Source organism: Rhinolophus sinicus, linkage group LG03 (genome assembly GCF_036562045.2).
Source record: "Rhinolophus sinicus isolate RSC01 linkage group LG03, ASM3656204v1, whole genome shotgun sequence".
NCBI classification, from domain to species: domain Eukaryota; kingdom Metazoa; phylum Chordata; class Mammalia; order Chiroptera; family Rhinolophidae; genus Rhinolophus; species Rhinolophus sinicus.
This window is the reverse complement of record NC_133753.1, coordinates 107,200,265-107,224,344: the sequence shown is the minus strand read 5'-3', so window position 1 is coordinate 107,224,344 and position 24,080 is coordinate 107,200,265. Positions and strand designations below refer to the sequence as shown.

At 44.8% G+C, this 24,080-nt stretch overlaps 1 protein-coding gene across 1 annotated transcript in view; it reads right to left on the bottom strand.

Moving 5' to 3' along the window:
- Nucleotides 1–24,080, bottom strand: part of GALNT17 (polypeptide N-acetylgalactosaminyltransferase 17) — a 514,547-nt gene that overhangs the window by 15,121 nt on the left and 475,346 nt on the right. Inside the window, exons 7-9 of the mRNA XM_019715773.2 lie at nt 20,165–20,350; nt 17,686–17,823; nt 10,024–10,119 (exon numbers count right to left, since the gene is read on the bottom strand). Of these exons, the coding sequence (XP_019571332.2) occupies nt 10,024–10,119; nt 17,686–17,823; nt 20,165–20,350 (420 nt within the window). The remainder of the gene's footprint in view (nt 1–10,023; nt 10,120–17,685; nt 17,824–20,164; nt 20,351–24,080) is intronic.

Below are 24,080 nucleotides of genomic sequence, written 5' to 3'. Positions count from 1 at the left end.
GGGGCAGGAGGAATCTCTGGGCCTGGGGTGAGGGGGATGGAAATGTTCTGTATCTTCATTGGGGAGGCAATGCTACAGATGTGTACAGCTGTCAAAACTTGTCAGATTTATATGAGTACTTTAAGTAAATACAGTTCATTGTATTTACTTTATACTTCAATAAAGTTAATTAAAGTATATATCTGGATACTTTGAAGGCATTTTAGAGAACCAGATATTTATTTATTTATTTATTTATTTATTTATTTATTTATTTATTTATTTTGCAGAGAGCCAGTTTCTGGAGGTGGGATGGCCCCAGAGGCCTCCCTCCTCAGTCTTCCTTCTTCCGTCACTGGTGACTCATCATGCTGGATTACAGAGTTATGTTTTCAGAAAATGCAATTGCTACTTAGAATGAATGGGGACCCTGCAGAGACAGGTGCAGGAGCCAGTGGGTGGATCAGGGCAGTGCCAATGGAGGGGGTGGCAGGGCCCGGCCCACATAGTTTACCGAGAGAGCTGGGGCCCCTTGGAGAAGGGTCCCCTAGGTGTGTGGTCAGAAGAGCAAGTGGGAGAGGGAAGGTGAGCAGTAGAGCTGCCTCCGACCTCCCAGGGGCCTGAAGCAAATTCCTAAGCATGCCTTCCAAGCCCACCCTGACTGTTAAAGGAACAGTAACACAGACTATTTTTCAATGTGTGAAATAGGAAGGTAAGATTGTATCCTCTGCTCCCTTTTTAGCTCGATCTTAGTTAAATCTGTCTCACATTCTCATTTTTATAATTGATAAAGCATCCCTGGCTTTGTGCCGTGTCACCAAAGGGGCAGAATATTACATGGGTGAGGACTTGGACTCTGAAGCTTGCTGAAGAAATCCAAGCTCTGCCACTTAATGGTTTTATGGTCCTGGGCCAGTTACTTTAGCCCTGCGGGGCTTTGTTTCCTCATCTTCAAAATGGGGACAATTTTAGGATTTGGTAAACCTACCAAGTAGGGTAGTTACGAAATTCAATAAATGAGTGAGAAGAGGATGTGGTACATAGCAAGCCCTGTATGTGTGTTACGCTTATTTCCCTGACTTTGCCCGTAGAGGACAGAGCCTTGCTTCTGCTTCACCGAAGACTTCAGTTCTTCCCTACAGACTCCCGTGTGGCCCCACAGGGCCCGCATGTCCTGGCTCTGGCTCCTTCCTGGCACTCAGCTACCCCAGGCTGCCTGTCCTCTCCCAGAGCCTTTGTCTCTAAGGTCAGGGGTGCTGCCCCAAGTACTGGGCAGCTGCGTGCCCCCAGGCAGCCTTTCAGCTACCCAAGGCTCTCCTGGGCTGGGTCAGCGGTTTCTTGTGTCAGACACCTGGCCCAGGAAAGTCTGCATCCTGCCCCCTGCTCTTGCCCTGCCCTCTTCTTTCCCTCTCCGACTGAACTTCCCTGGTTTGATCCAGACCTTGTGTGCCTGGCCTGGAACAGGCCCGATTCCTGGAAGGCTAAGGTTTTGCACTGGACTGTTGGTACTCACCTCTGTATCCATAAAGCTACCCTGGGTCCCATGGATGCCCCAGGCCCTTAGCTCACAGCTTCTCATCTCTGATGTGTGCCCCTCCTCCACACCTTTGCAGTGAGGATAAGAGCTGCGCCCATGTTCTGCTTCTGGCATGTTCCCTGATGTGTCCCAGGCAAACCATTAACTTGGTCAGCCTCGCCCACATGGGGATTCAGAGCCTTAGATGCGGGCCTGAGTGTGACATTCACATGTGACAGTGGATGTGAAGATGCACTGAAATGGAGCCAGCCCCCGAGATTCAGGTCCAGGTTTGAATATCACCGAATGGCCATTACACTCCAGGCCTCGTTCTGGGTCTGTTAATTTGCATAATGGTGTTTAACCCTAAAAATGTGGGGACACTTTCCATTTTATACTTTCAACTGAAAAGACGATATATTTTCTCTCAATTCTAGAAGCCAAAACTCCCCTTGGCACAGTGCCTTCTCCTTCCTCAGTCTGTGGACCTCTCCACCTAGACTGGCTCCTCTCACGTGGCCACATTCACCTGCCACCTGAGCCCAGGAGCTTATCCTGGAGCTCGTGCCAGGCTGCGGCCACCCTGGGCTAACCTCACGGCCGCAGCACGGGCCTGGCCAAAGCATCCGGGCTTCTCCTGCCAAGAGCTCATACACCCTTTGTGACTCTTCATTCACCATTAACACATGTACATGGCCCACCAGGTGCCCCAGCCTCCTTAGTCGGAGAGAATGCCTGGGATGTGGGGCCTTCATCTCTGTAAGCTATGCTGGCTGAGCTAGAAATTGTAGTTCTCAGAGGCCTAATTCTAGGCTGGCAGGTCAGTCAGTTTCTGTTTCTGTTGAGATAAATTCATAAATTTCTCTCAGAAAAAAGGCCTAAATTTCTGCTCCCACATCCCCTTACTTGACCCAGGGGAAACTTAGTTTTGCTCAAATTCAGGTGACAGAGCATTAATCTTCAGTGTTCTCTGGATTTTCCACTAATGTTTTAGAAATGTAATTAGTTCCTTTCTGTTTAGACTTTCACTCCCCTTCACTTTGCCTTAAATGTGCTCTCCAGTTCCAGCCCCGGCAGCCATCCCACCTGTCTTCTTGCCTTCTCTCAAAGTCAAGCTTCTGGAGAGCTCTCCCCATCGCCTCCCTTTCTCCCTGCACCTGCTCCATGCTCCTTGGAGAGTCCTCTCACCCACAGGTGCGTTGTTACTACACCTCCATGCAGCGCGGTCTAGCTTACTCTGGGCAGCAGCATTTGACACTACCGTTCCTGGGTGTGACACTCACCCTTCTAGTGTCAACAGCTGCTCCCTCACACCCACCCCAGAGCCCCATTTGTCCTCAGCACCGGACTGGAATATTCGGCTGCCTGGAAGACATCACTATTAGGGTTTCCAAGGCGCCCCCCCCCAAAAAAAAAAAAAAAAAAGATCACATTGCCCCAAACAGAATTCATCGTCCTCTCCTGAAACCTTGGCCTGTTCATGGCCAAACCAACTATTTACGTGGCAGACACTGAGGCTGATCTGACGAAACCCACGTCCTATGCACAAGTCCTTCCTGCAAGGCTTCTTGGATTCACCTTCAAGACCTGGCTGGTTGACACCTCCGTCTCCATGGGGGAGCCACAGACTCAGCCTCTGCAGGAATTTCAGACATGAACCTATCTTGTGGGAGCAGGATCAGGCAGACAAGATGACTGATAGGGGCTCCTTGAAAGAAGGGCCCATCACCTACAATACTCAACCCCTGGAGCTACAGGAGGAAGCCACACAACCAACGTCAGTGTATAAGCCAGCCTCAGTGGGCCCCACGGGGGTGAAAATCTAGCAAGTTGTCTGATCCGTGGCACTTTGTACAACCCCTTGCTGCCGAGTCAGGCAGGTGGTGTGATGAGGACAATCTTGGGTATTCTGCTGCCCACATCTGGTCTTCCTAGCCTCCGACAGTGTGAACCACTCTCCCGAGCCGGGGTCCTGCACCAGTGGCCTGAAACCCATTAGTCCTGAACTCTCCTGGGTTGGCCCTTGAATGGCCATATTCTCAGACCCTCTCCATTCCAAACAAGCAACGTATTTCAAAATAATAATTCAACAGACACTGCTGCTCCAGAGAAAAAGTAACACTCTGAACTAAAAGGCCACCTACTGTTTGCACTGACTCTGAAATGCTTAGGCCCTAAGTACCTTCACCAACAGCCTTCACCTTCCCCCTCATCCTTCAGAAGCAACAGTGCTGTTTCTTAACCTAAGAAACCAAGATAGTTCTTCAGAACAACAACAATAAAAAAATACAAAGACTGAACACAAGCCTCAGAAATGATAATAGTTGTTTTAGGGTGATAGGATTATGGATGATTTCAATTTGTGTTTTTCAAACTCACTGTAAGGCGGTTGAGCCTTTAGTAAAAAAGAAAAAGATTACAGTGACTTTCTCTGAATTTAACAGCTCTGGGCAAGGCAGGAAAGTTCAGTTGATAATGTGGCCACCACTGCATTTTTCAGTCTGAGTTCCTTATTCCACACCTCACATTAACCCAAAACCTGCCTGGATTACTTTTTGTGTCTGGAGAAAAAGCAACTAAATTTCTAAGGAGAAATAAAACTCTAAATTAAGAATCTATACTGGAAAACAATGAATGATTCTGATTTTCTGGAACAAATCGCTCATCAGCTCATTCTAGCAAGAAAGAGAACAGTACAGTAATTCTTCCTCAGCCGGGGGCCCTCCTTGAGCTAGATCAACTACACATGTATTCACTTCTGTATGTAACTTAGAAAGACAATTACTCCAGATCCCTGTATGTGGATGTCGAGACCCATTTCAGAGATAATCAGAAAGAGGGAACTGGAAATTGGAAACAGAAAAGGGAAGGAAAACAGATAGCAGAGAAAGAGGCCTCAGAAAACACAGACAGTAACCTGCCCTCATGGAGGTCTGCGAAGAGGGCAGCCCCGGGGATGTGCATGTGGGCTGCAGGCAAGCCCAGGAGGCAGGAACTGACAACCCCAAATAATAAAATCAGAAACGTTTTAAATATTTTTCGAGAATATGAGTCAGAGGAACAAAAAAAATCTTGATACTCCCGCTATCTGCAACAAGGCAAAACGAATTTATGCGTGTCATACTGGAATGTGAGGGGAGGGTTTTTAAAATATGGCATAAGAACAGGAAATGGAATTGAGCATACGGAACCTGCGGGGTGCACATGCACTTCAGATGTGTAAACAGCACTGGTGTTGTCTCCAGCTTTCCCTGTGTCTCTGTGGATGCGGTGGGTTTTTACTAACATAAAAATCTCTGCCCTCACGCCTCCCACCGTTTGCTCACAAGGCCCAAGGTTTCCTGCTTGACCTCATGGTGCTTTCCAGGAATCGGAGGGGATTACTGGGGTTGCTTCGTACCAGATGTGGGAAGGCCTTTCCCAGAATCATATGCCTGTTTGGGGGTGGGGCCAACGCCATCCTTCTGTGGGTAGTTAACTCCCAAGTGCTCCCGATGGCTCCATTCCCTGAGCCCCAACTCTTACAGGACTTTGTTTGGAAGCCAAGAGGCTGCTGGATGTCATTAACTTCTGTGTTTTCCAGGCGCCTCCCACATGTCCACAGCTCGTTGGAGCCCTGTCACTCCAGTGGCGCACGAGTGCCTCATTGGCACAATGCATCATCGTGACAAGATGTTGGATGATGGATCACTTCAGAGATAAAGCCATCAGAGAGGAAGTCCAAGATCAGATTAAATTTAATTATGGGATGAAAGAATTCTCATCTGTCATTCCGATGATGAATTAACTGAGAGAAGGAATGTGAGCTTCTCAGAAAACAGGGGAAAGGAAGAATAAAACGTATTGACAGAAGGACAAACAGAGGGGAGACCTGTAGTACCCTTCCCAGAGACCAGTGAATCAGAAAGGTCCTCAGCACAGAGCCTGATACACCTCGATTCCTCTCCATGGCACACACCTTGTCTTAAGAATGCCCCACTACAGAGAGCAGCTGTCCAGGAAGTACCCAAGACTGCTTCATTGGAACTCTTGGCTGGTCATGCCCTGTGCATGCCATGGCATGCTACGCTGGGGAGCAGCACCCCCTCAGCTCCACGAGGAGCCCACATCAGAATCAAAGGGACGTTTCGTGTTTGCACACACACACGTGCAGCCATTTAGGGGATTCCCACCCACACTCCCAGTGAAACTGGTCCTCAAACTTGGTATGTGTAAAGCACTGGGGACTGAGGGAGGGGTTAATGACAAAGGGACTCGGGAGGGTGGGGGTGGCAGAACTGCTCTATACCTGATGGTGGTGGGGTGACTTGACCACATGTGTTTGCCAAACTTGCAAAACTATACATTATAAAGAGTGAATTGACTTTTAAAAAAAACATCAATTATATAAAAACTGAAATAGCATTATAAATTTTTTTAAAAATTACGCTGGGACACGAGGCATAAATTGGGCCTGTCCTGGGCAAACATCCCATGGGACCTCCCATCACAACTACATACCTAACACCTAGCTCTGCCCATAATCGATGCTCCATGATCATGTTCCTTGAAAAAAAGAGCACTTGGAGATGAGTGTTGACGTGTAGATTGTAGAATCCCAGGCCACACTTTCAGTAGTTCTGGGGTGGGAACCAGGGAGCGCATTTGCAAGGAGCTCCCGGTAGCCAGCAGTCCTGTGGACCAGACCCGACCCATGCTGGGTGGGGAGCCCTGGGGCTCTCAGTGCTCTGTGCATATTGGCTGTCCTGGACCACTTGCCACGCCAATTGCTATTGTCCCCCAAAACGTGGCGTATGCCCCCCAACCTCGCACCACTGCTCTGACATTCCACTTGCCTAGCACTGGCGCCACGCGCTCACGTCTTTCTGCCATGGCCTGCTGCTGTGGGCTAGAGGACATGTGGGATTTGAGTGTATGAGACATGCTTCCAGACGGCACTGCAGAGTAGCCAAGATCAGCAGTCACAAGACTTTAGTTTTTAAAGTGGGACGGCACTACCTGAGTCCCAATCTTCTTGTAAGTAAAGGGAGCAGTTACTACTTACCTGATTGGATTAAAGGTGTTGCCAAAACCAGAAATGGGTTTCTCATCAGCAGCATTTTGGTTCCCTGCCTCTGGCCCAAACGAACGCCCAGAGCTGTTTCCAGGCAGGGAAGAACACTTAGCCCTGGGGCACTGTGCAGCCTGCCACAGCTCAGCTGCAGACTTAAGGCAGCCTAAGAACCACTGGAGGAGTTAGGGGTGAGGAAGATGCTATGCGCCCCTAAGCCCCTGGGGGCGGCACTGCCCACTCTTTTCTTTCTTCCTGACCTTTGCTGTCAAAGGAAACCTGAAGCAAAGGCTGAGGAGGGTTGATGGGGTGGGCTGAAAAAGAAGGCAGGAAGGGGCTGTCAGCGGAGCCATGCCCACGGCTGGTAGCCCTGTGGGGCAACCTTGGCTGCTCCAGCTTGGGGACCCGCCCGATGTAGGCCCAGGATGGCAATGCGCTGGACTGGGGTAGGGAGTGGTAGCTCCTTAGACAAGACCCTGCTCTTAGTGGGGTTAAGATGACACCAAAGGCTGCTGCTGCGTCCTTGGCCATTTTTAAATAAAACAGGCTCAAAATAGAAACGGATGTTTGTCTAATCCAAATTAGTAGCCGACAAAACCAAGGCTGGTCATGAGCTTGCTGACAAACACTTGCTAGCAAGCAGGCTCTCTGAGTGGCTGGGAACCATTTCCAACTTGTTGACAAATACATGTTGCAAGACAGGAAATTACCCTCCTTGGTGCCTATTTTATCTCTGTTTAATTGCTGTTTGATAATAAATTACAACAGAGTCCATTAATTAGGCTAACAATGTCCACGGAACACCAACTCCTTCTTGGAGTGGCCCTGCTCCAGGAGCCGATTCAGTCTCTGTTAACCCCCAGCACTTTAGGAATCAGTTGAAAAGATGCCAAGGCATGTTACTGGCGTGTAACGACCCCTAGCACAGAGGGAGCAATTTAGGGAAGGGAAGAAACCTTGATGAGTGAGGGGAGGGGCCACCAGCCAGCTGGAAAACAGTACCAAGAGTGCGCTCTATTTCTGAACATGTGGTAGGACAAAAACAACATTAAACTTACTTTAAAAATCAGCTGATGCAAGACAACTATTGCTGACTTACAGGTATGCATCTCAGACTTGAGGGGAGAAACAAGCACCCTCATTTGGTCTGCCACTTGGACAAAGAAGCCGGGAGTTAAGTGGTCCTCTAAAGGCTGGTCATGTACAGCAATATAGCTCAGCAGTGGACATCCCCCAAGGCTCAGTGTCCAGGCTCCTGCTGCCCTCCTGGCCCAGTACCACTGCTTCCCCATCTCCCTCTCCCAGCCAGCTTGCCCGAGAGAGTAGCTGTGGTCAATCGTTGGCTTGTCATTGGGCCTATTCCAAGATGCAGCCTCTCAAACAGCTGACTTGACTGTCCCTTGCAGACCACAGCTCCCTGTACCCATTTCTCTGGTCACCACGTCTTCCAGGGTACTTCACTCCTCAGTCCCCAGGACGGGAAAACTGCAGTCAATGGGGACCAGAGGCCAGATGTCTCCACAGCATCTGCACTTCTCCGAGGCTTTCTGTGCACAGTCTAAACATACCAACCCCCAGGTGAACCCTTCAATGGCTCCCCGTTGCCCTCAAGGTCAAGTCCCAGCATCACCGGCATCATCTAGGAAACTGTGAGAAGTACACAGTCGCAGGCCATACCCCGACCTCCTGACTCAGAAACTCTGGGTGGGGCCCAGGAGCTGGTGCTTTACAAGCCTCCCCGGTGGTCCTGCTGCACACTGAAGTGCCTGCCTTAGGGCATGGCCACCTGCCTCCACCTGGCTTTGGTCTTACCTGTCAGCACTTCCTTCCCTCTTGCATTCTAAGCCCTGCCAAAGAGAGCCACCTCTGTCTCCCAGCACCCAGCACCCTGGGCTTCTTGCCTTTCTACACTTACTATGCTGTAGGTTTCTTGCCTTGTTACTTGTCTCTCCCCCTCAAGTGTAAACCACTTGAGAGCAAGGATGATATCTTATCAAATGCCGTATACAATTGTGGCTAACATCAGTAGTAGGTGAGCAAGACATATTTGTTGAGAAAATGAGTAAATGAATGGAGGAAGACACTCACTGGCTCTTTAGTCCATGTTGCCTTTGATGCTAATGCCCATTGTCCAATTGGAGAGATTTCCGCCTAAGCTTCCCAGTCATTCTCCTGCTTCCGACGGACACTTTTAGCCAATTGTGAATGGTGGTAGGGCTCAGTGAAATATCTTGAATTAAATGGACTAGCTTTAATTTAAACTGCTTTGGTTGTTCTAGTGGGCCTGGCTCTAGTCTGCTTTGCTAGCAGGAACTTGTCCCTCCATGCCTCAGTTTCCTCATGCTACCTGCTACCTCCCAGAGTGGCTACACGGATCAAAGGATTCAGGATTTGACCTGTCTGGCCTTCGGAGGACCCATCACATTGTAGGGAGGCTGAGGGTCTAGATTACAAGCAGCACTTGCAGTAATAGAAGGAACACAACTCTTTTCTTTCTAGGTACTGGCTTAACGGGAAAGCGAAGTGCTCTAAGCAGAGAAAACCAGGGAGTTTTTATGAACGCATGTGTACGTGTGCACGTGTGTCCATAGGGCATGAGAGAGACAATGGGAGCTTACAGGGTCTTTCGTCCAGTGTCTTCCTTTCACAGGACAGTCTGTGAGTCTGGCTTTGAACAAACCATCTAGTGCTCCTTTGAAATTGAATGATAAATGTTTTCCCAATTTTTAGCTTGCCTTTTATTACCATTGGTTGACATAAAAATGTTTTAAATTTTTATGAATGTCAAGTGGAATGACATTTTTGTGTATGCTTAGTCCCAATCTTAGAGAGTTTCTGCGAAGCTCTTTGTGCGCACACACATACATACCATTGGCTAGCACAAAAACATCAAAACAAATTCATTTCCCAGGCTCTGCTTTCACTTTGTTGGCTGACCGTTTTGTCCTTTCTGAGTTGTCTTGTGTGTTCTCCTGAGAGACCAGAGAACACCTGTGCTCTCTGAAATGCACTGCAAGCACCTTCCTCCTTCCCAGGGGGCACAGGGCTCTTGTACGGCACGTACAGACCAGGTCACACTCACCACCAAACTGACGCTGGCCCTGCAGCCTGGGCATGTCAGTCAGGTTCTCATGAGGGAATCTGCTAACTCTTTCTCTGAAGTTGTACACAGGGGTATTTGGTTATAATTACAACACATGCACAGGTGGCATATACTTGCCTATTAGCAAATGCCTCTCAAGTTTATTCACATTTTCCTTTCAGTTTGACACATGCCAACTGCTCCTCTTAATATCTGTGCTGATACAAGCACTTGTGAATCTTTTCCCTAACTCATACAGAAACAATCAGAAAGCCCCCACATTCTCAGAACTGGTAACAACTACCAGAACAGAGGACAACAGAAGTGACCAGAAGTCCCACAGATGCCCTGTGGGCCAGTGACTTTACTCTTTTTTGGACAGAGATGGGCTCCTACCTGGGGTCCCCAGCCATGGCATGGGTACAAGATTGCTGTGTGGTTCTCCATCGGCCCCTGGTCCAAGCAGACATCTTTTGCCTTGTTGTTGCGAAGCTGCAGGAATAGGCAAAACATCACCCATCAGAGTTCACTGGTGGAGTGGCTGCTACCTACCCACCGTCCCATCATGCCTTGGTCCCACCTCTCACTGGGAAGGCTACACGATGCTCCACATAACTACCAGGGCCTGAGTCTGTGAGGTGATCACTTTAGTAGGAAAGACAAAGTCCGTCAATGGATGCCATGGGCATCAGTACTCTGCCTGTGACCCCCACCTACGCAGCTCCCCCATTCCCAGCACAAAAAGGATCTCAGGAAACTTTTGGACATTGGAACACTGGTCACCCATTGGTTATCCAGGATGGCCTTCAGTACCAACATTGGTTTTAATAACCCTGGGAATCATAGGTCAGCCTTCGGGTCATTACCAGCATAGAGCCACGAAAAAACGATAATAAAAAAAGCAAACAAAAGCCTTGTCATCATGCAAAGTTCTAGCAACATTTATTTATATATTCAAAATATATTTACTGAATGCCTACGCTATGCCAGGCACCATCCTGGGTGTTTGGAACACACCAGTGGAGGAACAGACAAAAGTCCCCAGGACAAAACCCCTGTTTCTTTGGGAGCTTGTAAGAACTCACCTATTTGAACCTCCAGGTGCACTGTGATTCTGTATTGGCGTCCACCCCGCCCACCACCCTGCAATCTCTACCAGTGGAAAAATGGTAATGTTGGTCTGCCCCATATATACACAGTCCCCTCCAGATTATATTCCACATGGAAACCAAACTAACCAGGAATAAATAAAGAACAGAGGCAGGAGGCACCCTGCTTTTGTGCGCCAAAATTGTGTCTAGGTTCAGACAACCAAGCAGATTGTTAATGACTTATTTTTTTTTAAATTATAAAAATAACACCATCTCATTGAAGTATTGTGGAAAATACAGAAGAAAGTGATAACTGTTAACAGTTCTTTCACACAATCATTAATTTGGGGGCAATTTAGTTTTGTTCAATTTTTGCTGTGATAAGCAACTTTATGCATAAAGCTTTGTTCACATTTCCGATTTTCTTGACTAGAATCCTAGAATTAGGAATACTGTATCAAAGGGTACAGACACCTTGATGTCCTTAAAACGTGCTGCCCAGTTGCTTACTGGACATTTTGAAGTAGTTTATATTCCCATCCACAAGATACATAAATGCTTACCAGTCCTGAGTTTCACCACCTAAAAATACTGTGTTGGTCCAAGTGTACAAACTTCCAGTTCTAAGATGAATACATTTGGAGTATCTATTGTACAGCACGGTGATTACAGCTACTAATATTGTATTATATACTTGTACATTGCTAAGTGAGTACATCTTAAATGTCCTCACCACAAAAAAGAAATGGCAATTACGTGAGGGGATGGAGGTGTGAGCTAACACTACTACAGTGGTAATCGTGCTGCAATTCATAAGTGCATCATGTCAACACCTCACAGGCCTTAAACTTACACAACATGATATGCCAATTATATCTCAATGGCGCTGGAGAGAAAAAAGAAAAAGAACAATAGATGGGGGCGGAAATTAAATGGTGGAACCTTCTTTAAAACCCAAAGTACTTAAAGTTTGTTGAGGGGTGCAGAGAGAAGTGATGAGTCTATGTGGCATAACGTTCCCAAGGACTCCCCAAAGCCAGCTATCGCTAAGGAATTGCAAAGCTAACATAGGAGTCCAACACCATAGCTATAGTTCTTTTATGAATGAGTTACGGGAACGCTTGCTGCCAATGCTTTCAATGATGCAAAGGATAAATTAGATGGAAAAACCTGGACAACTTCTGAGTCAAATTTCAGAGTTAGATTTTGAAAGCAATGAAATTTAAGAACTACCTTTACCAATGTATTTTGCTCATATTTTCTTTTTTATGTATACACAAGAGCAATATGATGATAATGTGTCTGATGAAGTCTAACAAAACTTTTAATACAAATTATAGGTAATAAAAAAAGAATTTAAAATATTGTTTGGGGAGGTAAAGAAAGATCTTTATTTTATAAATTTATAATTAATAGTAAATTGGAATGTTTTATGTTTCGTAATCATTTCCCTTTTAGAGAATTATCAATTTATTTCCCCACTGGGATCTCAAGTGCTTTATTAGAGATTTGCAAGAGTGCTTCACATATTAAGAAGATTAATTATTTTATGGCATATTCCATGTCACGATTTCAGAAAGCTAGGCTTCTAAATTTTGTTTCTAAGGTTTAGGCAATCCAATCTATCATTTGGTATTCAAAAAACATTTATGGAGGGCCTGATAAGAGCCTGGGACTGCGCTAAGTTTAACAAGGACCTTGCCCTGAAGCTGTCTGGAGGGAGAGACACAGGATGAGCCAGTGCAATGACTGAGTCATGCCAGGGTGACAAGGACACATCCTTACCCCTCTGAAAGGCTCAGAGCCTAAGGGGCGCTAACTCCTGAGCTGTGTGTTCAGAAGGATAAGTGGGGGGATGCCGGCAATGATCCCCTTGCCCTGGCGGTGCTTACGTGGATTTGTGCACGTGTGTGCATTATGCACATGGCATGTGTGTTGTATTTCATATAAATAATACCTAAAGAAAAAAAAAAGATGAGCAAAAGTGAACTAGGGGCCACGGGAGGTTCAGGCCATAAGGGTAGCTTGAGCCGACCACAGAATTTTGAGCAAAAGAGTTGGTGGCCGCATGTTTTTGTGCACAGTGAAGTGCATTTGCATGTGGGAAGGCAGTATCTCACTCGTGTAAGGGTCAGGACATAAAGCATACACATATCTTTTTTTAAAGACTATTTTAAGGCTTTCCAGCTAATAAACATGAATACAATTTTAAAAAAGAAGCAAAAGTGACTCATTATCTAAGTGGACTGGACACTGACACTGGATGTAGGGTGAGGCAGATACACTGGGGCTGACACCTGCTCAGAGGTGTCTGTCTGCTCCCTTTGTCACTGAGCTCTGGTCTGATGCTGGGACAAGAACTGGTAGGGGTCAGCGTTAAAACACAGCTGTCTGAATATGGTAAATTTTGTCACCGAACTGAATGTGACTAGAAAGTGATTCTTAAAGAAGGTATAAAATGCAAATAAAGTGTAATAATGTTTGGGTCTAAAATCCTAGATAATATCAACAAAGACTGAAAAGTTGATAAAGAGTTCAGGAGAAAGTGTGTTAAAGTTCTTACATACTGCTTGACCTTTCATTCTGGAGGCTCAAAGGTTTGTTTTATTTTGTTTTGTTTTTTTAAATCAGAGGTTACCATAATGTTATCAAGAGCAAGACATATACAATTCAAATGACTAAGAAACTTTTAAAAGCCAAAAAACAAGCTAGGTAAAAAAATTAGGGAAGAGCAAGGAGCATAAAACCCAGAAATATTTATTGGCCTGGGGAAAGATTCTCAAACAGAATTGCACATGAAAAACGAAGGGTGCAAAGTGCATATATGTATGAATTCACTCTGCTTTCTTCTTTTTCCACTGCGTGGGGGCCTGGTTGTGGTGAAAAGAACCAGCAGGAGTGAGTGTTAAAAATAGAGTTGTCTAAATAATGGTAGGTTTTGTTATCAAACTGAATTTTATTAGTTTCATTTCTTTCATTTAATGCTATAGTCCATATCTGAAGTATACATTTTAGTAGCTGGTGAGTTCAGCAAACAGAGGAGTAATAGAAAATGCCTAAAATGTTAACAACGATCATATCTGGGAATTAGGAATTGGAGTTAGTTTTGTCTTCATCTTTATATTTTTCCACAGAATGTATACATTAAATTTATTACTTAAAAGAGATAGGGAATTTTGCAAAATCAAGACTTCCCCTCTCCAAAAATCGGACATGTTACCTCCAAGGCCACATCACTATTCAGCTCCAGAGACATTATTTACACTGTACTTCACGTGCATGGCCAGCTCTGGGGTTGTGCAGTGCACAACCTGTGGAACTGTGCCCTGGCCATCTAGCATTTTCCCATTTTTATTCTTTCTTTGTTAATACTATTTTTCTTCTAATTATAATATCACATAAACATTAGCAATAATTGGGAAACATGAAAAGTGCCTACACAATAACTGCCTGTCCCACTATACTCAGAGGTAACTAAAACTATCATCTCCATTTCCCAATACTATTCTCTCCCTTGTTCCCAATTTAAAATAGTAGCTAATCCAATTCATAACTCTGACTTTTTCCTTTTAAGAATTATATTATCAATATTTTCTCATGCCATTAAACTTTTGTGCATACCTTTTGAAATGGCTGCAAAATATTTCAAACCATTAATATACGGAGGGTGCCAAAAAATGTACATATTTTAAGAGATGTTATCTATGTATTACTTTTCGAAGTTGAATTGAATTAAGGTAGCAATGTGTAGTATGAGGTTCACGCAAAAGATTTCGTTAATCAAATAAATGCTAGCATCATTCATTGTATTACAATTTTAATAGTCTTTTCCTTTCTTAAAATGTGCATACATTTTTTTGGCTCTCTCTCTCTCTCTCTCTCTCTCTATATATATATATATATATATATACACACACACACACACACACATACATATACATATATGTATACATACATAGTGTATATATAGTGTATATGTAGTATATAGTATACATATATATAGTATATCTAATTAACCTTCAAATTAGATTCAAAATTTTTGATCCAAAACAAAAAAACACTGAGATGAATAATTTTATTCTCAAATCTTTGTTCTCATTTCAGATTATTTGCTTAGGATAAGAGTGGAATGACTATCAGTAAGCCTTTTAACACATGTGGTTCAAATTGCCTTTAAAAAATTATTTCAATTTGTGCTGTCACCAGAGGATATGTGGGTTTTCATATTACCAAGACCTTGCTGGAAAAATACCAACATATATTCCAAAAATGAATATTTGTTCATTTGGTAGTAGGAAAAAGCCTACCTCAATGTTTTTTTAAATTAGTTTCAATTTCTTTGATTATGAAATAAACTTAAAATGTTCATGTGTTTTTCAATTATTTTTATTTTTCTCTTGTACTTTATTTTTTCTTTTGATATTTTAAAAATTTTTCTTATTTAGGTTAAATTTTTTACTTAAATCAATTTGCAGAGCTCATTACATATTAATGGCATTATTGATGAATCTACAATATTTTTGGCATACATATTTTCAGTTTGGCATATTATTTCTCTATTCAGTTGATGTATAGTTTACTGTAATATTTATGAGCTCAGATCCATTATCCTTTTCCTTTGTATTTTCTTCCTTTGCTTTCATTCTTAGAAAGCCCTTTCATATCTATTTCTGTATGGTTGTATTATGGTTTCTTTTATTTCATTTAATGCTATGGTTCATCTGAAATACATTTTGGGATATGGTCAGCAGTAAGAATCTAAATTGTTTTCTTTTTAGATTCAGTTTACCCAATTGTTTCATGAATAATCCATTCATTGCCCATAATTTTTCAATGCCTTATTCATATTTGATCTTATTTTGTTAACCAAAAAGCAAAACAAAACAAAACAAAACCAACCAAACAAAAGAACCCAAACCATGCTTTTATTTTGAAGAAGAAAAGACAAGGCATTTGGACCTATTAATAGGTACTGCTGTGTGCCAGGTACTGTTCTAAGAACTCTACATATCGCAGCTCATTTCCTCTTCCCAACAACCCTATGCAGTAAGCATTTTTCTTCCCTCATTTTGCAGATGAGGGAATGAGAGTCGAGAGGAACCATTCTGGGCGGCTGCAGTCTTCCTCTGTTCTAACCACTATGCAGACTGCCCTGTAAGAAGCAAGCTTTCCATTCCAGATTCCAGCTCCGGAGAGGCATGTCGCCAAGACCCTGATGGTTTAACCTGGAGCTGATTTACTTTTTTCAAAGGCATGTAGTCAGTGGTACTGTAAAAGCTATATATGATGTCAGTAGATTAGGGGCGGGGGTTATCACTTTGTGAGGGGTGTAAATATCTAACTATTACATTGTTTTGTACACCTGAAACAAATAATAAGAACAAGGCATCAGGCATAAAGTAGGAAAATTCAGTTACAGAAAAGTAAACGCTCTAAGTCAAAGAGAGCCTTCCTAGCTTCAGCCTGGCTATCACAGGGAGCTGCAGGCAGCCCTGGGCAGAAACCCAAATGCCGAGCTAATGGGGTGTCTCTGCCAGGTCCAGAGCACCCGCCCAGCTCCCTGAGCCCTGGCCTGATTCTGCCACCGACTCCTCATCCAAACATACACTGCAAGGAAGGAACAAGGCGTCTGGGCAAGCACCTTCTCTGCAGGGGTGCTTATATAATAATTTTAAAAGGGAGACAACATAAATGTTTATGTATTCAAGCAAAGCAAAGTATACACAAAAGGTAGCATCATATGTGGCCACTGATAATGTTGCAGAAAAATGTTTAATGACACAGAAAAATATTCTTTGCATATTATTGAGTAACATTTAAAATTATTATGCATGTGGGCAGCATAATTTCAGTAATTATATAGATATATATGGTTTCAATAATATATAGATAGATAGCTAGAGATAGATATATAGATATATACAGCCTATATATCTAGATATATATATATATATATATATATATATTTTAGTAAATATATATATATAGCTTTAGTAAAAAGATACATATAGACACAGTAAGGAAGATCATACATCAAAATGTACATATTATCTATGGAATCAGAATGCCTATGCCCAATCTTGGTTTCATGATTTACAGGCTGTGAGACTTTAGGTAATTTATTTAATTTCTCTAAGTCCCAGCTTTCTTACCAGAAAGCACTTAGAATAGTGTGTGGCGACAATAGTTTAGTGGTTGCCAGAGGGTAAGGGGGGTGGGGGGTGGGGGGTGGGAGATGAGGGTAAGGGGGATCGAATATGTGATGGAAGGAGAACTGACTCTGGGTGATGAACACACAATGGGATTTATAGATGATGTAATACAGAATTGTACACCTGAAATCTATGTAATTTTACTAACAATTGTCACCCCAATAAATTTAATAAAATTAAATTAAAAAAAAAAGAATAGTGTGTGGCATATCAAAAGCACTCAGTAAGTGTCTATTGCTATTACTACTATTTGCAAATTTTCCTAAAATGCATATTTATGGCATTTGTAATAAGAGAAAAGTCAATCTGTTTTAATGTTTAGAAAAGTGACATTATCTCATCCTAGAAAATCCAAGACGAGCATCTAGACCCTTTTTCTGGTGGTAAATGGCTCCAGCACACAGCACTGAGCAATGACCCAGTCCCCACCTTTCTTTATACCCAATTTCCTATTCAATGTCCCACTTAAAGGTCCCAGGGGACCTCAAAATCAAAAAGTCCCAAACAGAACTCATCATCTGCTCCACGCCCTAGGCAAAAGGATGGTCTATGTCTCATTGTAACATTACATCTGTCCCCTCTACCAGTTGGTGAGGGCCTTGCTGTCAGGGAGTGCACCATCAAAAACCACTTATTGAATGAATAAATGAATGGAGGAATGAACAAATTACTCTGTTCCTTATTTTCCCCCATTAAAGCAATCTACAACCCATTGCACAGCCATCCAAGTTGATAGCATGCGTGGTCTTAATTACCTCCCCATATGCAACGGTGTTATTGTATCTTCTCATTTCTGGGTAAACATGATCCAGGTACCACTGGAAATTCTTACACTTTAAACTTTTCCTTAAGGCTCTTCTTTCAGAGACATCACCTATGTCAATTCCTGGATTCTGGAAATAGAGAGAAACAAAGGGCATTAGTGGCTGGGGAGCTCTGGCCAAAGAGAAGGATAGGTGGTGTCACCCTCAGGAAAACCATCAGAGAGAAACCTTAATTTCTCTGCATGTTTGCTCTGAAGGTCTGATTAAGGGGACCTATTTGATCATGTAGCCCAAATCTAGACACTGCTGTCCCCTGTGTACAACACACAGCCCCCAATGTCAGCTGCCCTTATCAATGCCACGCAAAAGGAATCGGGGACACACTGAGACGACAACCTACGTTCCCAGCTCCGTCTCTCCCACACTTCTTCAGTGACTATCCGAGCCCATTATTAGAGGAATTATTTGACTAAGACAAGAAAATAGATGCCTATAAACCACCTCCTGTCTTTCTTTTCTTACACGTGTGTAATTTCCCCCTTTGTTGGCTCTTTGTGAAGTTCATTTATGCAGAAGTGAAAATAACTTTCCTTTGAAAAGCTTGTAATGATGTTCTAATGAATAATTCACTCTACTTTTACAGAAATGAACCTGTAATGGGCTGCTGTGTGCTGACGGGGGAAATAAAGTTGCTGAAAAATGACTCCACAGACTCAGCCGTGAGATGGCCGTGAACTGACAGAGGCAGGACGCTCTCTCCACAAAGGCCAGCAGTCAGGCAGCATCTTGGGGCCGAGGAGAAGAGTTCAAATTATTTCATTAAGATTTCTTCTTTGGCAGCCAAACAATGATTTCAAAGGAAAATCTCTCTAAATGTCAAACATTAAAATTCAAAGGGAAACCTGGGCAGCAATATTGAACTCTTTGTTTTAATATACTCAGTGTGATTAATGAGAACGGTCATTTGTGAAAGCGTGGAAGGGTGCCCTGGCATTAGGGACCAAGGTTGTTTGTAATGATGGAGAAAGTGCTGGGGTGGAGTCGACAGCCTTGGGTTCTTATGATTCTGAGCAAGTCACATCATCATTGTAGGTCACAACTCCTCTGTTTGTCACAACTGGCAAAACAGGAAAAATAACCTCTATCCCACTGATGTCGCAGGGTAGAGGTGAACCAAGATGTGGGTTCATATCCCTGCCCGGCCATGTGCTAGGTGTCATACTGAAGCAAGTCGCTCTTCAACCCAGAGCTTCGGTTTACCCATCTATAAGGTGGGCATCACAGGACATTCCTTTCAAGCTAGACTGAGTACTTAATATTTGCTATGCTCTGTTCTAAGCCTCACTGCTAGCTTCGCAGGAGCCCTATGAGCTAAATGTTAACAATCTGTGCTGTACAGATGAGGAAACTAAGGCAGATGGTTCCTGAGTCATGAGGTGGTTATGAGGGCTAAATGAGATATTGCACATAAGGAACTTATCTGGTGCCTGGGACATAGTAAGGGCTCCACAAATGTTGCCTATCTTTATATCACAACATGTAAAATCACTTGGAGTATAAGAGCTATAAAGTGCTACATGGCCATAGGGGGTTTTCAGTGTTTTAGGACATTATTTCCATAATTGTAACAGCAATGAGATAAATGCTCCACTTTTATCGTCTTTATCCGCAGACCTGCACATAATTTAGCTGCATTTCTGCTATTCTGGGCTCCAGCCATCTGAAACACAGGGCCTGCCTTGCACAGTGGGAACAATTCTAGACGACTCTCTCAGCATGGCTCAGATACCTTCAGGTGCTCTGGCTGAGGAGGTCAATCCAACTGTGGCAGACAAGCAGTGCCCACCGACACCTCCACGTCCCGTGCCACACACTGCTCTGAGCATGTCACCTGGACTTAGATTTAGTAATTTAGATTGAGTTCTCCCAAACACCCGAGGAAGGAGGACCCGCTGTTACCCCCATTTTATAGCTGAGGATCGTAAGGTACAGAGACAATAGAAATGGATTTATTCAAGATCTCACAACTAGTAAGTGGCAGAGCTGGGATTCAAAAGGTTGTAGTAACACGGGAATTTTCCTACGCAGAATGTAGAGGAGAGTTGAATAGCCATGAAAACAAGGGACTCAGCCTACAGTGAGGGCACATGTCGTGGGGCAGCTGCAGCTCCGTGGGAAGGCACACAGCCAGAGCAGAAGACAGGGTCTGGGGCCAGAAGCTCGACAAGAATCTTCTGGACATAATGTGTGTTCAGGAGCGGGGCATTCAGATTAGTATAAGACTGCGATTAACACGGTGAGACCTTTCCGTTCTGAAACCTGGAGATCTGTGGACTCCTCAAAATGCACTCATAAGTTTGCAAGCTTGAGCATATTTCTGGGGAGGAAACCTCAGCTTATTAAAGGGAGCAGTGATCTGTCAAACACAAGCATCATTGGTGCAGGTGATGGGGCGAGCTGCGGGGCCTACCTCCAGGGGCAGGTTCCACGCTATGTACACGTGAGACTTGTAGTCGTCCATCCAGACCTCAGCCACCCGCAGAGCATTCCTCTTGGTGTAGAAGCCGATGTTGCTGTTGTACGGCTTCTTCTTCCGCTCGATGTGGGCCACCCGTGAGCAAGGCAGGACCTCCATGCTGCCCCCGCAGAGCCACACCTGGAGGCGCAAGGATTTCATCATCAGCCGGACAGAGAAATTCCCAGAGGCCACTGCCCCTCCCCGAGGCCCAAAGGCAACGGCTCAGGAGACCGCGTGAGTGAGAAATGCGTGTTAATATGTAAAGCCGGTGAGATTCCAGGGTTAGTTTGTTACTGCAGCATAGCCCAAGCTAACCTAAAACAGGTAGAAAAGAAGGTTTTTGAAATTTTTATAGATACAATAGTTTAGGACATTAAAATCCAGCTTGGTTCACCACCCAGAGTCAGTTCTCCTTCCATCACCATATATTTGATCGCCCTTACCTTCGTCTCCCACCCCCCACCCCCCTTACCCTCTGCAGACAATGCCTCTTAGCCATGGTTCAACTCCACCCACTTCCCTTCCCATCCAGGATGACCGCTAGACCCCCTCCTCCTCCTCCATCATTCCAAGCTGCCACCACCTGGACCACAGCAGCCACCTCCCCACAGCTCCATCTATCCAACCTCCACTCAGCAGCAGTGCAGTGATCTGGTCATGCCATGTCCCTGAACGCTTCGCTGGCTCCCACTGCTCTGAGAATAAAGTCCAAAACCTTACTGTGGCCTTCAAGGACTGGCATCGCCTCACCCCACCAGTGTCATGGCTGCAGCTTCCCCACGATCCTGCGCCCTAGTCTCCCTTGCTCCATACTCTTCCCAGCCTCAGAGCCTTTCTGTCCCCCTGCTTGGGACCCTCCTCCTTTCTCCGCCTAGTTAACTCCTATTTCAGCCTTTTAACTCAATCATTGCTTCCTCAGGGAAGCCCCCGTGAAGTCAGAGCCCCTGTATGCTCTCGTGGAGCGCCTACCACAGTTGTGATTTTGTGAGCATATTACTTTGTCTCTTCTTTACCAGGCTGTTAACGCGATGAGGACAGGACTCACGCCCTCCTGTGTCCCCACAGCCCAGCACTGTGCCTGGACACAAGGAAGCACGCGATAAATTCTTGTTCAGTGGATGAGCATGTGAGGGCATCAATTAGTGGTGAGGAGGGCTGGAGGACATATGCATGGGAAGTGTCTGGAGAGCGGGCATAAGAGGGAGGGAAGAAGGAACAAAATTAAGAAGAAATGGAATAGTCTAGGAGATACAACGTGATCAGCAGAGAAAGGAAAAATCAGATCGACCAAGGGCATTTACTACAGGACTCAACACCAGGAAGAGTCTCTCCACCTTCTCCCGCAAACCCAGAACCACCCCTATCCCCCCCCCACCCAGTTCTGAGAACCCTGCTGTTCCTTGGCACGCCGACTGGTGATGTGAACCCACCCTGCAGTTGTCACCACTGACCGGCCAGCCCACCCTGGACCCAGCTGGGAGGTATTCTCTAGGGTGAGCTGAGAGCTACTGAAGGAGGAGTAAACCGTTTGACTGTCTAGTGAGGAAAGGCCACAGGCTCCACTTCTCCCAGAACTTGGGCACACACATTCTCCCCCGAGCCCCAGTTTTCTCATCTGTAAATTGGGGAGGTTATCTCTGAGTCTCTTTTCATCTCTGGCACTCAGAGTCTGCGGTTCTCTATACCACAGACCACAGCCCCAGGCTGCAGGACCAGGGGGCATAACTAGCAGTAACACCAGCTTCCTAAGGCTGCCCACTCAAGTGGTAACTTCCTTGAGGAATAATCTTGGGCCACCAGGAATCCCCCAACGAGTGCATTACGCATGTGATATAGACCACTCCCTGATTTACCTCTTAGTCAAACTTCTAGGGTGCCTTGGGAGAAAACATAATTTTCTCTATATTTCATCATGTAGATTTGGAATATAAGAGAAAAAATGCTTACCCCTTAAAAAAGGTGGGGGGAGGGAAGTCAAAGAGCCCAGAATTAAATAAACACTCTGATGGCTTCCAGTGGTTTGTGACCTGCAGACACTGGTTCTGGATTATAAAGTGTTCTGGGGCCACACCCACTCCTGCACCCTACAGCATCCCCTTAAGAGAGGCGGACGCACCTGACTTTCAGCTCCAGGTCTCTTACTCGCATGGGCTCCTTTCAGGGCCAACCTACGCATGTGACCCCGCAGAACCTGGAGCCCTGGAGTGGCACCTCTGCTGCCCTTCCCTTAGGGAGGTAGAGTCTCTCAGGTGTCTCCTTCCCACAGACAGGAACTCTTCCTGGTACCAGACTGAAGTCAACTTTAGAAGTTATTCAAACCAATTTACATTGTTAAAAACAACATTAGAGGAACACTTAACACAGAAATTACGTAAATAACCTCATTCAGTAATCCAAACACAGGCAAATTTTAATCTTTTGTCTGCTGGTAAAACCTTTCCAAAACAACAGGATTTCTGGCTAAGAGCGCATTTCATGTGTTACTCCCATCCCACCAATCCTTTCAGGGACTACCCAGTAACCTGCTTCCCAAGGCCTGGATTCATGCTCAGGGCTCCCAGAGGGGCCACCGTTTTTCAGCTCTCCCCTCTGACATCCTGGAACTGTTGAACTGGTTTTTCCCAGTTTAAATGCACATTCTATCCCACAAAATTGGACAGACACATAATGGCTTTCCTCCGAAAGTCCTTCACGAAAATTCAATTTCAATCTTCTGCTTTATTTATTACTGCTTCTCAGAAATAGGATTCACAAATATGGACCTCGAGACATATCTTAATTTAACTATCAGAGTGACGAGAAGCTCTAAATACCTGGATTCTATTGCCAGTCAATGCAAGTCATTTCTCTTAATACAAGATGAGGAATTAAAATGAAGCTTGTAAATGACATGTGATTCAGAAGAGGAAAAAAATGCATGCTTAAAGCAGCTCGATTTATCGAGCATGGAAGAGGTGTTGGGAGAGCTTTTTCCTTTTCTTTTGATTTTTTGTTGCTGTTGCTTATGCACTTAAAAGTGTAATATTGGGTAAAAAAATAATATGGGGTCTATGCTCACCAGTTTACGATTTGCCCCAGCTTTACTCCCCAGCCTGATAGCATGTTATTGTCAGAGAGGGCCTGGGTTTCTATGTCAGAAAAATAGCCCAAAGTAGCCTCAGTCAGGCACTTTTAGAAGGCTGGGCCCGGTTCTCCGCTCTCCTCTGCCTGCCTCTCTTTCCTTGCATCCCTTTCCCTACCGCTTAGGACTGGCCCTGTCAGCTGTCTGCTCTTGTTTCTGCCCTACCTCTGCCCTGTTCCCAAACTCCTTCCTCTGCACAGTCCCTCCTTGTACGAGAGCAGCTCCAACGCTTCTCCTCCCTCTTTGCATTCCCAGTTCCCTGTCCTGCTTGAAGTCTTCAACTTGTAAATAATGCACCTTCTTGAGTCATTCGATTCAGTGCCATATACATGTTTGCTAAGACCAGAGCACAGAGCTAAATGCTGCCAGGGATGTAAAGATAATTTAGGCAGGGATCCTACTCAGTCTTTGCTCTTTCCTTGGAGCTTAAAAGTAGAATTCCAGGAAAGTGCTGCAGATCGCCTTAGAGCCTCGGTGCGACATCAGCCAGGAGGGAGCAGGTGACACACTGCCTTCACTTCCCCTATCTGTGCATCCATGTGCTGCTGTCATTCAGTCTGCATTTAGCCCAGGATTAAAGAGGAGGTGGTGGGTTGCAATTGTAGATAAACTATGCTTAACCACAGGAGGAAAACGAATTCTATTTCACTATGTCTATAACAGCAGAGGGCCAGAGCTGTGTGATCACGTGCAGTGATCTGGAAGGAGACTGGAATATCTGCAGGCTTTGGAGCGTATCCCAGCTCT